Source organism: Chaetodon auriga, chromosome 10, assembly GCF_051107435.1.
Source record: "Chaetodon auriga isolate fChaAug3 chromosome 10, fChaAug3.hap1, whole genome shotgun sequence".
NCBI lineage: Eukaryota > Metazoa > Chordata > Actinopteri > Chaetodontiformes > Chaetodontidae > Chaetodon > Chaetodon auriga.
In genome coordinates this window covers 4,245,303-4,259,854 of record NC_135083.1, presented here as the reverse complement: position 1 = coordinate 4,259,854, position 14,552 = coordinate 4,245,303, and the positions used below count along the sequence as shown (strand labels likewise).

The window sequence follows — 14,552 nt, the reverse complement described above, 5'->3', positions numbered from 1 at the left end:
GCGCTGTGGTTGTAGTGTTCAGCACAGACTGGGGATGTATTAGCAGCTAATAGAGTCCCAACCACAAAGCTCCAGAGGCTTTTTTCGAGGCATAAATGGTGTGTGGAAAACTGCTAAACGAACAAACCACATTAAATCTATCCTTCAAGACAGAATTGAATTCACAGTTTTAGGAAATAGCATCTTCTGTCTGCCGTCTGATGCCAGATTGTTCTGACTTGTTAACAGAGTTCGTATCGGTTACAGGGTCCGTGGTGGAAGCTGGAAAATGTGTACATGCTGTCTGTGGATTAACTGAATTCGCTCCCAATGAAGCTTTAGCACTCTGTAGAAATGTGTTTTAATAGAACGTCAGGAAATAGTGAAAATAGTCCATCACAGCCAGGGAGGCGTCATCAAATGTCTTACTTTGTCCAGGATACATGATTTACAGTGATGCAAGACAGAGGAAATCAGCAAATCCTCAGAATTTAGAGGCTGAAACCAGAAAAAAATGGGCATTTTTTTTTTTATAAAGATGGTCAGAATGATTGTTTTGTTGATATCCCAATAATCATTTCAACATTATTTTTGAAAATCAAACTTGTTCAGCCGAGGACGGAGCATCGATTCAACCTAATATGACATAACATGCTTTTTTTTAGAAATGCAAGAACATCTTATATATTCACACATTAAATATCATTATGTAATCAAGCAGATGCACCGAACTGCTTTGTGTTGTTCTGACACATTATTATTCATTTTCACTATTAAGTGTCATGGAGAGACTGAAACCAGCAAAGTGCGAGAGTCTGCAGCCAGAACGCTGCAGGTTTTAGCACTGAAACAGGAGATTGACATTGTGCATTAGTTGGGGACTATTTTCAGCTGCGGATTAATTCACATTTGGTGCATTTACAGCAGCAGGATGGTCAGTGCTGGATATGCAGACAATTGGCTGTAAGAAAAATACAGAATGTCACAAATGTTGCATTAAATTAAACTTTCAAATAAAGCTGCATAAAATGTTTTCACCTCATTTAATCGAGCAGTGCAGTTTGCATCGCAGTGCAACTGAAGACGCTCTGAAAAGACGTTTCTCGTAAAGGTAAAAGGGGAACATCAATAGTCTTTTGTGTGACAGATGTGTTTCTCTCAGAATTAAGAAGATGTGAAGCTGCTTTTAGACACTTTGAGTTTGTCCTCAGCACTGAAATCCATCCAGCTGTCTGACTGCAGAATGAAAGGCGATATTGTGCAGAAGACGTCTGTTCCACAGCTGACCTGTAGTTAAAACTTTGAAATATTAGTGGAAAGGCTGACACAGGAAAGAAAAGCCTGACAGACCCACCTCTGATGCAGCATTACGGGCATTTGGCTTCAGGATCGCGGAGTTTCAGCCTTCTGCTTTCTCGTCATATTTTTGACGCAAGCTGAAATAGTTCTGCTTCAAAACTAAGCTAATAACTCTCAGCTTTACTTACGTTCCCTTAAATCAATCTGTCTGCTAGAAGCTAAAATTAGATAATCCAGATGTTTTGCCGTTTGTCTGCTGCACAAATCCCCGAGCCAGACGAGTTATAAATGGAAACAAAGGCATTTTAGTTATTTTAGGCATTAAAAGAAATCTCAGCGGTGACTTTAATGAGAAGACAGCAGCAGTGTTTGTCACACTGGGCCTTTCATCATCGAGTGATATCTTTAAACTCGTGATAGGATGTTTGCTCCCTTCCAAATCTTGTGGATCTCTTGCAGTAGATGAATCCGTCTGCGTGCCGTCTTGGTGGATCTGAATTTGAAGCGGCTGGATTTCAGAAAGAGCGGGAAAGGCCGCGTCAGCTGTTGTTGGTCAGCAGCAGCCGCTGAAGCAAACAGGAGGAGATAGTTTTTATCTTTCGGCAGGTCAGCCCACTCCTCGCCTGCGTGTACCTCTGTGCTGCCCGAGCCTGGAGGCCGATCAGACGGGGGCTGAGGGCAGCTGCTCGCTCCCCAGGGGCCGGGTCACTCCCACGGGGTCGCCGCGGGGTCAGCCGGTATCTACTGTATATGTGTGTGAGTGAGTGAGGTGTGAAAGAGCTGCTGGTACGTTAACGTTTGGCGAGGAATGAGGTGCAGTGGTTTGTGAGCGATTACATCATCTGAGTAGAGACTGTTGGTTGGTCAGACTCAAATATCTCAACAACTATAAAACGGATTGAAATTTTGTGCCGACATCCATGATGCCAAGAGTTTTTTTGTCCATTACTGCAAATAACTGCAAAATTCCCATCAGCCTCAGCTGGACTTTGTGTTTGCTTATTAGCAAATGTTAGCGCTCTTACACGCTAATCCAAGATGGTGAAAATGGTAAACATTAACCCCGCTTAACATCCGTATGTTGTGTTGTCAATGTGAGCATGTTAGCATGCTGAAATTAGCATATAGCTCAAAATGCCACTGTGTCTAAAAAACAGAGAGGGCCTGGCTATCTGTGTCCCCCTGCTTCCAGTCTTTATGCTAAGCTAAGCTAGCCTCGTGCCAGTGGTTGCTTCATATTTAATAGACAGATCGTCTATCGACCGCTCATTTTACTCTTGGCAAGAAAGCTCACGAGTGTATTTTCCAAAATGTCAATTCCCGTGTTCAGATGCAAACCTGAATCCGACTTTTCCTTCGGTCAGCGAACAGCCCTGGCAGGAGTTTGTGCAGGAATAAGCTTGGCTGCAGAGGACTCGTTTGATTTGAATGCTTCTGCTGAAGAATGTCTCTCTGTTCTCTTTGTGTGCACATTTAGAAGATGGGCTGCGTCTGCTCAGATTAAGCGGGAATGTTATCCCCAGCTCAGGGACTGCCTGCCTGGCTGCTTTACTGCCTGTGAACCGTTGGTGGTTGGACAGTGCCAGAACTAATGTCTCTCGCCAAGGGAGGGCCTGAAAATATGCACACATGTTGTTCAAGGTCCAGCAAGACGCTAACAGCCTGATGCAGGCGGAGGATTCGCAACAGCAGAGAGAGTATTGGACTATATTTGAAAGCTTTTCTTTCTGGACTTCAGCAGAAAAGACGGATGTGTTGATTTTCCAGCTTTATTCTCATGCTAGCAGTCTTTTCTTAAAGGGACATTTTACACATGAGGGTCAGTTTCTTCATCACTAGACGTACCACTCAGCTTGTGAGGACAGCTGTATAATGTCCACCGAGGCTTTGCAGAGAGCTTCCTAAAGTCAGAGAAAATGACCCTGATGATGTCATAGTGATGTCATCAGGGTATCTCGACTTTAAGGGAAAGCCGGTGTCACAAACTGGAGGCATGGAGACGTGGACGTTTGCCTTTCAATGGCAGTCTAATGAAAAATCCTGTTAAGCTGCATTATGGGAAATGTAGGATCCAGTGATTTGGGGTCAAACCAGGCACTAAAGGTCTGGATATCTCTGCCTCAGCTGCATCAGTTTGACCCTTTAAATCTGTTTGTTATAACTCCCTCAGTTTAGGAATCCTAATCCTAAATCCCTAGAGTACCCCTTTTAAAGTTGTGTAGTATTTTTGAAAAAAATGGCTTTACAATTCGACATCAAACACTTTTATAATAATAGATAGATGCTGCTGATCTACAGTAAAGATACAGCTGCTATGATTCACAAAGTTCACACCCCCTTTAAATAAATAATAAAAAGGTTGCTTTAACCAGGGTTTATATTTGTTTGCCAGTATCTCAGTTAAAGTGTCCAGTGAAGATCTAAGTGTCATTTCAAAATAGAAAATTACGGGGGAGACATGGAGCATTTGTAATTTCTGGCATATATATATATAAAGATATTTAACACTGGCGTTAATCACTCAGTCCTCTTGGTGTTAGTGTTGGCCTTCAAAAACTCATTAGTTTAAACACTTGAAATATGTATTTCAAGTACTGCTTCTGTTTGTGGCTTCGCTGGATAAAACAAACACCAAATGTGTTTTCGACTTAGTTTTTTTTTAAGTGTTTTTGGCTGATTTCAGGCCCTCCGGCTGCTCATTCCCTCGGGATTTATGCGCCGCGGTCTGCGGCGTGCAGAGAAGCACCACGCAGCCAACCCATGAGCATGTGGGAGGGAGAGTTGGCAGGGGTGTGGCAGGGGCCGAGGAGGAGGAGGAGGAGGAGGAGGAGGAGGAAGGGGAGGAGGTGTTAGGGAGCAGACAGGCAAAAGTTCACCCACAGCAGGAAGACTGGTCATCTAAGGTGGAGCGCTCGACCCGCCGCCAGACTAGATATCTCCTTCAGTCAGAAAAAACATGAGGAGTGTTGACTTTGGAGAGGCCGTGTGCAGTCAGGAGAGACGAATTTGACTCAAGTTCCTCCTTTTCCTTTACCTCCTCTCCCCCTGCTCTTCAGTCTCCTTTTCCTGATCTCGTCAGTCCAGAAACCTCTCTGCGTGAGAGATGCTCTGAGATCCCTGTTCTGAGCAGGTTAGCCATGTAGCACAGGTTAGCACGGTCTACCCTGATTTAAAATGACACCAGAAATCCTGGATTAATCCCAAAGATATGTGACTGTGTAAACTTGCTTTATAGTACTTTGCAGTTCAAACATCAACTTTGAGTTTGCAGCTTTATTGTTCACTGTACTGATACATGGTAACAAGGACCTTAACAGGATAAAATCACCAGAATCACAATATATCACAGCTGAATTCTGCAGCTCTGAATCACTGAAATGCACCAGGGACTCAAATTATTGCTGCAAAAATGAAGCATGCTCCGTATCTATTTTGGGACACCTCATCTAATCTGATTTGCATTTCAAAGGCTCCCCGTCGCATGCAAAAACAAAACTGTGCAGAATTAGTTGAAATGAGTTGATTTTAAGTGCATTACTCTGTTTTATGCCTTTGTGGTTGACAGCAGATCCAGTGTGTCTGAGTCTCATGTGAGTGCAGTCATGTCGGGTGTTTTTATAGCTTTTCATGCTGTCCTCCTCGTGGCCTTCGTGAGGCTCCGTCCTTGTCTGTGATTTACGAGACCTTTCATTGTTGTGAGCGAGGGCACACTCATGCCCGTCTGCTAAAATAGAGCCAGCGTGTCGTTTGAGGGCTTCCCTACGTGGACGAGCGCGGTCAGGTGGCAGTTAGGCCAGTCGCTGTCGATTTAGTCGCTGCTTCAGTAACGGCCCTCAGGACAGCGTGGGGTTTGGCTTTCATCCTGACAGATTTAGATGGCGCAGCATCGGGCACGCGCTCCTTTATTCAGAGAGCGAGTGAAGTCAAGCAGATTTTATTTTTGTCTGCTTTAATGGTGAAAGGATTCTGCTTTTTGAGCCCTCTAAATTAGACTTTTGGGTTCTGTTTTTGCAGTTTAATTCATGACTGCTTCGTGTAACTCACAATTATTGCTTTTGATGACAAAAGCAGCGTCTCTGTTCTCTCATGCGTGTGCGACAGAGCCTCAGCGAAGGATGATTATTTTTCTGATTTCTTGATTATTCATCTACAGAGAAGGAACTTGTAGTCAATTAATCAAAAAAATGAATCTGCACAAATGAAAAAAATCACTGGTTCCAGCTTCTCAGTTGTGAATATTTCTGACAGCGTTATCATTTTCTGACCAAACAATTGACCGAGAATAGAATTGTTAGTTTTACAAATTATGAAAAGCATCGTTATTTGCAGCTCTTGACGTTAATAATGCAGTAGACCTGCTCCTGTCTGCTTGTGAAATACCATGAATGATTATTGTCTTCAATTCTTTTTTAGAAATTACTCCTGAAAACATCAAAAAAGTGTAAAAGCTCATCACAAATTTCCCAAAATCTTCAAATTCCTGTTCTTATCCAACCAGCTTCATAACTGAGAAGCCGGAACGTTAAATAAATGATTAATCGCTCATCTGCGTTTTGTGCAGACTGATGTATTGATCGAACACTCATGTCAAACCATGTGACCCCGAAGCTTCGGCGCTCCCGTCCTCTCCTGAACTCAACACCAGACGTCGTCTTTACAGACTCGGCAGAGGTCAGACACATGAGGCCCCTGTGAGGAAATAGTTTGGTGGGAGTGTTGGTGGTCTCTTGTATTGAGTCCGCTGAATGAGTGGGTGGGCTGGGAGGGCCGTCTGTCTGCCAGGGTGGATGAATGTTGCCGGAGAAACGGGGCTTGGTGAATGGCTGCCACTCAGCTGTTTGGCTATACACAAGTATTTGGCACAGTAGGCAGTCAGAGAGGGGGGATGGTGAGCACTAACCTCCACTTGTAGAAGAGCAACCGGGTCTTGATATGAATACTGGCATAACTGATGCGAGCACCTGTCCAGAGACATACATGTTAACCCCGTGATGGATCCCACACATCCAGTACATGCAACTAACTCTTAATGCTCAAGCCTCCAGCGTGTTGTAAGCGAAGCATAAATGAGTAGCTGCAGCAGACATGTCGCTTCTGAGGAGCCATTAGTGCAGAAGTGTGTTGTTGAAGAGGGTTTGAGGTTAATGCAGCGACGGCGGCGCGCCCGATATAGTCTGGTGCGGAAATGTGAGGAGTGTTTACAGTGCGGCCGAGCTTTCTCAGAACAGAAAGCAGGCCTGTTTAAGTATGAGGAGCACATCTAAGCTTTCAAGTGGGAATGAAAGCCTGGGCTTATGAAACAATAGTCAGGGCTTTGAACACATGTTGGAGAGGGTTTTACTGGAGACATCTGAACTCCCTCTGCACCTTAAATGCATTAGGCTTGGGTTACGACAGATTATGGGGCATTGTGATTCTTAAATTATTAGGATGGTGATGTAAATGTGACGCCAACTGGTTTTTTTTGGAGGTCATAAGATCGAGGTTGAGGATGGCGAAATGGGCGCTGCTCTGAAAATGAGCCGTGCAGGATTGTTTTGGAGTGCTTGGCATTGCAGAGCCAGCGGTGCCTCTTTGACCCTGCGTTATTTCATGTGGAGGTCTGGAGAAGGACGAGGTGGGGAGGAGAGATAGGCAGGGTGGGGGTCTGCAGGAGCCACCCAGCTAAGAATAACCCAAGCCTCTGTTCAGTGTAGCTGAAGGGAATATGCTCAGGGATCCCACCCCCCTCTGGTCCGCCATTCATCCCTGCTGTCCAGCCTCAATTAGGACACCAAAGCAATCAATATTATAACATAATGCTGCCATTTCTCTAGACAGGAAGTGGCTTTGTCACAATGGGGCCCTCAGACAGACAGGGCCGCCCCGTCTCCGACCCCTCGGTCCCGCCTCCTCCGCACCGCCTCCCGTCCCCTCTCTCGCCTCCGCACGCTCCCCGCCCTCATCAAACCTTCTGTGGTAGGTTTTGAATTAAGACTCAAAGGCGAGATGAGAGAGATTAAAGATACTGAAGAGTGTAGAAAAGAGCAAACAGCAGCCTGATATCAAACAGCCTGCTGATTGCTGAGGATCACTTGAAGCTAGCATGTCGTCTGCTCTACAGCTGTTCTCATTTGTATGCTGGCAGAGAGACTAGAGCGCCTTGACGCCGCTGCATCACTCGCAGGCTAATTCTCCTCAGCGGGCCGGCGTCTGTAGGTTCACTCAGTCTGCCCCAGCTGGCGGTTTGTTTGGGGGGGCTCACGCCTGTGTTTTAGGGGTCACTACCTGGACCCGGTGTTGGCTCTCTCCCCACAATCCCACCTGCTCGTTCTCCATCCAGGCCACCAGGCTGCTCTGCCGCGACTCGCCCTCTGAAACACAACCCTTTGGGGCATCTGTGCCCAGCTGCATCCCGCTCACACGCAGCAGATTACTGCACAAATATGAAGTACTATATTGTACTTGTATATTGTACTTGACTATTTCCATTTCATACATGCAAAACGTATGATGAGCTTTGGAAAATATGATGCGTGCAGAATTGTGTCTACACATTCATGCATCAGTAATGATGTTTACACAGGGGCCATCATTCTGTATTATCGATACTTTTACTTTTGATCATTTAAGTGCATTTTGTAAATAGTATGTACTTTCACTGCAGGACTCGCACTGAACGTGACATTACTACTTTTACTTATCAAGTACTTTTTTATACCACTCTTTACTGGATTAGCAGAAATTACAGTTCACACACCACTAAAAATACCAGCATGGACAAAATGTTATTTTACCTCCCAGCAGCTAAAAGGCTTGAGCGTAGCATCATGTGAAACTCTTTAAGACGTGTGGCGGCTCCTGTATTAAATAGAAACAGAGGTGTTCTGCCACTCTGGGCCAATAAACAGCACCTCAGCCAGTCCCCCGGACGCCCCGTCAGCATGTCACCAGCCAGGAACCACCGGAGCTGCAGCTTACTCAGCACAGTCTCAGCATTTATTGTGTTTTTGCACATAAATGATCCCAGACTGGCCCTGCACACTGACAGGTGCAACTTCAGTCTGTCTTTACGAGTTCTAAACGTACTGAGTCAATCAGTGACTGCATGTGCGTTCAATCGTCTCCTGACGAGGTTTTAATGGTGCAGTGATGGTCATCTCTTGTCACAGTGGCCATGTTGTGAGTTATTGTCCACTTCGCTCCCTGTGGTGTGAGTAAGGGTCAACTCACAAGCACATCGGGGACCTCTGCGGCCCACTTAGGAGATGGTTGCCGTGGCTACAGGCCCGGGGCGTCATGTGCATCCATTATGGGAGGCATGTGCAGTGAGATGGGGAAGTGGGGGGTTACAGCCTGGAGGGAGTTTAGCGGGAGCAGCTGTCCCACGAGATCCAGTCCGCACATCTGGAACAGCTAGCTGGGCTGTCGCTGTGTGGAGCCTGGCTGGTTCAGTGTGGAGGAGACGTTCCCACTGCTGAACTTCAACTTTCAACTGTGTCGTCATTGACTAAATCTGGCTTTTTTTTTTTTATTGCCACATAATTAAATGCATTCCTTTCGGTGTGGTTGGAGCTGAGACGGCCCGGATGAAGCCTGCCTGCTGAAACCTAGCTGCTAGCTGTCACTCAAACAGCCATGTCCTTAATTATGCATAACTTTAAGCCTTAATGCAATTTAAATGAGTGAGTTCTATAAAACTTCAGCCCTCACACAGTTGTCACGAACGGGGAAATTGCCTATAGAGACCAAAACTGTTTTTTGTACCAGGCTGTTTATTTCTGCTCTAACGTTAGACCTTTTAATATGGGGGTCTATGGGGATCGACTTGATTTTGGAGCCAACCTCAAGTGGCCATTCAGGGAACTGCAGCTTTGGCACCACCCTGTTGGTGTTTTTTCAGTCCTTACTAACTATAAAGATCCACATCTCCTGTTTCTGAAAACTGATCCAGACACACGAACACACCTTTAACATCCAAGACATAACTGTCCTTCTTTTTTAGTAAATCTTTCAAGAAAAGGATGAAATCAGACTAAAAATCTGTGGTATGCAATCATGAGAGACCCTCCCTTCAGCAAAAAAGAGAAAAGCTGCAAACGCCCCCTTTTTGTGACCCCTGCTCCTCGGCTAATAATTTTCTTACGGACCCTTGAAAGCTCTGTCTGAATTCTTTCAAGTTTTAATGGTTACAACCATAAAAAAGACACCAGTTTGGTCCATTTAAGAAAGATTGTTTTGTAAATATACACAATTGTGAATATTAAATATAATTTACTTGCAGGTTCTACAGTAGATGTCATGGAGGAAGCTTTATCAGGTCAAAAGTGATGCAGAAAAACGTTGTGGTTGATCTTTAGAAAACATTTTGCAATGCTTCTGGAAGCTTTTTTTGCTAATTTAACATTTGAAAATGAACTATTAAAATACCGTCTCCACATCAGTGTGGCTGCTGCTGGAAGGCGGAATGAACCTCCTGAAAAGCGAGAGCCTGCTAAGCTCTGCATTATCACATAAAAAGGGCAGTTTGAAGAATGACATCAGCAATGAAAACAGCTTTGCTCGCAGCGAGATTATCCCCGGGTGTGGTGGGCTGGAGGCCGTGCAGCCCGAGATCAGCTGAGGTTATAACAACACACGTCCACATGTGGAATAATATGGTATTGATTATTTTGGTAATGTATGTTTCCATTCTGCACGAGTCGGAGCTTTGCACAGATATTTCCTCTGTGGAGTATTTTCTCCTCATAAAAAGAGACGGTGAGAGTGAAAAGCTGTGGGGGTGGAGAGGAGGATGAGAGCACGCGCCGTCCTTCGTCCCCTGAGCTCGCTGCGGCCCGGCCAGGCAGGCTAATCCACCCAAGGCCAGAGAGAAGAAGAGGCGGAGATGCAAGTTTTATATCCTGCCAGCCATGGCCGATATATGCCACAGACGCTCTCATCATGGAGCAGCTGTGTGCGCGGTGCTGTGATTCGCTGATATCAAATGGAAAACTGGTCTTAAGTGTGTGTCAGAGAAAGCAAGACGGGAGCTGCCAGTGCGCTTCTTCTGAAGTGCTTCTGTCAACGAAAACTATGACGAGAAATAGTCGCAGACGACCTATTTTTCAAGACAAGCAAAATCTAAATAAAATTACAAGTGAAAACAAGAACTGGATCATCAAATTCAGCAGGATTCATCCTCTGGGGATGATGAATGTATGTAGAAAATGTATTATTATATTACATTTACACGCTAATGAAACCTCGTGGTCCCACTGAGCAGCAGGAATCAGATAATATCAAGATGAGCAGCAGATAGAAATGAACTCATATCAAGGTGGTACATAATAAACTTTTATTGAAATAAAGACATGAATCAATTTTTCATCACCTCGTTGATGTGGGACTTGAAGCTTAGATCTGAATCTAGGATAACACCCAGACTGTAACCTCAGATTTAATCCAGGGAGATAATTTCCCACATTATTAAGCAGCATTTCTCTTTTTGCTTCAGGGCTGAGTTGTACGATCTCAGTTTTGTCCTCATTTAACTTCAGGGGATTCTTGCTCATCCATTCATTTATTGCCAAAAGACGGTCAGTAATGGAGTCTGTAGCTGCAGCCTCATTGGTTCAGCACAGATGTACAGGTGTGTGTCATCTGTGTAACGATGGAAACACACATAGTGCTGTCTAATGATGTCACTAAGTGGCAGCGTGTACACTGAGAGCAGTGATGGACCAAAGCAGCTCCCTGCAACCCCAAAACAGATGTCATGTTCCTCAGACACATGATCTCCAAGACTGACGTCGAACTTTCTCCCTTTGATGTGTGTTTGAAACCAGATTAACCGTCAGAGAGACCAACCAACTGTTCAAGATCACTGAAATATAGATCCTTCATGATGCACATACCGCTTATTTCATCAGTGTGCAGAAGCAGCTGTGAGTCTCTGCGTGTAAATCACACCTCTTGCATGGTGCGGTTGGGTGTGGTGGTGGTGGTGGTGGCGGTGTTGACAGCAGGAAGGTGGATTGGGGTTTTGGGATGAACCAGACAGACGCGTCGGCCTCGCTGTGCAGAGACCTTGTCTGTCACTTTGTTTTGACAGAGCAGAACTGCTCCCAGGACGGCGTCTCGCTCACTTAAAGCACGCCCAAACCCTCGCCTGTTGCTGCTCGAACATGTCTGCGTTTGGCTCGGCCAAACTCCGTCTGTCACTCGCAGATTTATGGGGAGTCCTCGAGCTTTCGGAGAGCGTGGGAAATCACTCGCAGATTGTACAACGGCTGTTTTCCAACCAGATAAATGACCTTAATGGAAATTCTATCAGTCATTAGCACACATGCACTCACAGCTTCTCTCACTTTTGTTTTTCAGGGCAAATATTGATGAGGTGGAGACGGAGGTTGTGGAGATCGAGGCAAAACTAGATAAGGTAAGACATTTGATATCATCTTTAACTGTCAGGCCTGTTTTGGCTGTAGTCAGAGGCAGTACATTAAAAGACACTGATCTCTGTGGGATGAAACTTTCAGGAATGTCGCTCTTCTTGCTTCGCCCTAATCACTGATATTAACGCTGATGTGTGCATCACCTCTCCAAGGCCACATGGTGCAAGTGGAGCACGGCTTATAATCAAACTGTGATATCAGCGGGCGTATTTAAGAGCATCTGAAAACTCTGCTTTCTTAAGCTTTCAACTGATTTTATGCCTTTTATTTTGTAGGTTTTCCCCCTTTCTTCTTCCTGTAAAAGCCTGTATCAGGGTGACCTGACACTCATTAAAGTCAACATTTAACGCCGTCTTCATATCTTTTTGGCAAACACAGCACAACAGCTTTTCCATTAATATGCAGCCGTGCCAACTCACGCTGCTGCTACATGATTGTCTTCTTGCTTCACCGGTCGAGACCAGGCCAAGTGGCATCTGCTTTTCTGTCTGCTGGATTTAAATCAAATGGAAACCGTGCCCATCAGGGACGGCTCTGTGCCAGTCTACTACTCTCTAAAGTGCACCTGAAGGCAACACGCCGTGTGACATCACAGAAGAAAGCCATACAGCCATGTTTCCATCAACCTGTTTTAATGCACATTTGAAGAATCGCCATCGGAAAAGGATAATGGAAATATATATATATACATTTTGATGCCGACACTTTTATATTTTTACTTTTCATTAAGTATTTTCATGCAGTCCTATTACTGCTTTCACTGGATCTCAATACTTCTTTCACCACTGGGGCATATCTTGTTGCAGCAGACATCAGTCACTGCTTGGCCATTACACTCAGCTGCTCACTTCCAGCATTATAATACTCTGCAGTGCCTAATCCCACAGTGCTAACGTTGCTAGCCTCCGCTGACGGCGCTCTGCGTAATGGACAGCGTAATGTTGCTCAGTCCTGTCGAACAGTTCAGCTGAGATTCGCTGAAACGTGACGTGGCACTGAAAACATTAAACTGCATCACACAGGCTTTCAAAGCATCCAGTTGCCTTGTAATGAGGCAGCCAGATGCTTTCCCTGCAGTACTCACCGGTCCATCTGCTCCTCTTGACGTTGAATGGTGGTATGTGTCCATGGGAGCCAGGATTAGTCAGTTCTTCTTTTACTGCCATGAGTGTGGGAAATCCCCACTAAAGTTCATCCTCGTGGCTGTAAATTGGAATATTTAATACTTTCATGGTGGTGTCTTTGCACTTTAATATCCAGCAGAAAACTGAAGAGAGACACTTCCTCATTACCATCTGAATTTGATAACATCTGCAGTTCTAGGATCAGTTGATACTTTCTCTGTTCTGTGCATGAGTGACTCTAATCTAATGCAGTTGCAGAGTTTAAAATTAGATCATGAAAAGGGGGAAATATAAAAAAAAGAAACTATTCAGTGATCCACGTTTCAGCTGATTTTCGCTCTATCAGCTAAAAATAATTTCCTCTCCAGCTCACTCAAGGGCAGCTGCAGGGGACGGCAGCAGAGGAGGACGAGCCTGATCCAGCCCAAATATCCATTTTTAGTGTTATTTGTATATTTGATAGTTGTTGTATTTTTTAGCCATTCTTTGTGACATGGCTCTTTGACAATGTGTCAGTTCACTACCTTGGTCCAGAAATATCTCAACAACTGCTGGATGTTTTGGATGCGACCCATTGATTTTTCATTTTTTAGTGAAATGTCACAACAGCTTTCCGACAGGTGAATGTTTCACTCATGACCAAATATACTTTGGTGCTAATTAGTTAACATGCAAAACTAAGAGAGTGAACATGGTGATTTTTTTTTTTTTTTTTTTGGAACATGCTAACTGTTACACCTGCTAAATATCATTAGCATTGTCATTAGCAATAGTGTTATCATTGTGAGCATGTTAACACAATTCTGTTAGCATTTAGCTCAAAGCTTCATGCTAGCGTGGTTGTAGACTCTTTTTTTTTTTTTTACTGTTACAGTTGCTTTTACTCTCTAACGAGCTGTTGTTCAATGGACATAAAAGGCGTTGTAGTAATTCTTCTGGAGCAAGGAGAGACAATCAGACCTCTGCTTTTTTGTTTTCCCGCCTTTTATCTGTATTAAAGGGGGAATTTCCATTTCAGCACCTAGCATTACTCTGAACCCTACAGAACTCCTTCAGGGCGTTCAGGCAATAGTTTGACATTTTGGAAACAATCATTAAATTTCTCGATGACATTTAGAAGAGAGGATTGACACCACTCTCATGTCTCTACATGAAATGTAAAGCTAGAGCCAGGAGACTGTTAGCATAGCCTAGCATAAAGGGCAGAAACAGGGGGAAACAAGCTAGCTCCCTCATAATACCACAACTTACATTTTCTTTGTGTATGAATTGAACAAACAAGGTATAACATGTTAACTAATGAGCTTTAGAGGTGCCTGTAGGTGCATTTTTTTTTTTTTTTTACATTTTTGGCAGTCAGGCTAGCTGTTTCCACTTATTTACAGTCTTTATGCTAAGCTAAACAATCATGTTTTGCCTCCAGCTTCACATTTAGCTTTCAAACATGAGGGTGGTATCAATCTTCTCATTTAACTGAAGAAAGCAAATGCATCTCCCCAAATGTCTGTTCCTGTAAATCTTATGAAAAAGTGCTCAGTCTCATGTCTGGTCAGCAGCTGGGGGGAAAAATGGTGCTGGAAAACTGAAAACCTGGCACTGGAACATAGACTGAAAAACAAGAAGAAATTAATTTTCCTCTCATGAAAGTAGAAACCAAACAATGTGGGCTTCGTGGCAGATGTCATAAATTTCGCTGACAGCCGCAGAGAAAATGTACGTTGTAGCGCGTTCGCAG

The 14,552-nt window shown here is 44.3% G+C and overlaps 1 protein-coding gene across 7 annotated transcripts in view; it reads left to right on the top strand.

Annotated features, from left to right (window-relative positions):
- The window catches only part of LOC143326615 (arf-GAP with coiled-coil, ANK repeat and PH domain-containing protein 3-like), a 61,414-nt gene that overhangs the window by 13,955 nt on the left and 32,907 nt on the right, over positions 1-14,552 (top strand). For all 7 annotated transcript variants that reach the window (XM_076740326.1, XM_076740328.1, XM_076740327.1 and 4 more), the window contains exon 2: positions 11,620-11,677. In XM_076740326.1, coding sequence (XP_076596441.1) covers positions 11,620-11,677 — 58 coding nt within the window. The remainder of the gene's footprint in view (positions 1-11,619; positions 11,678-14,552) is intronic.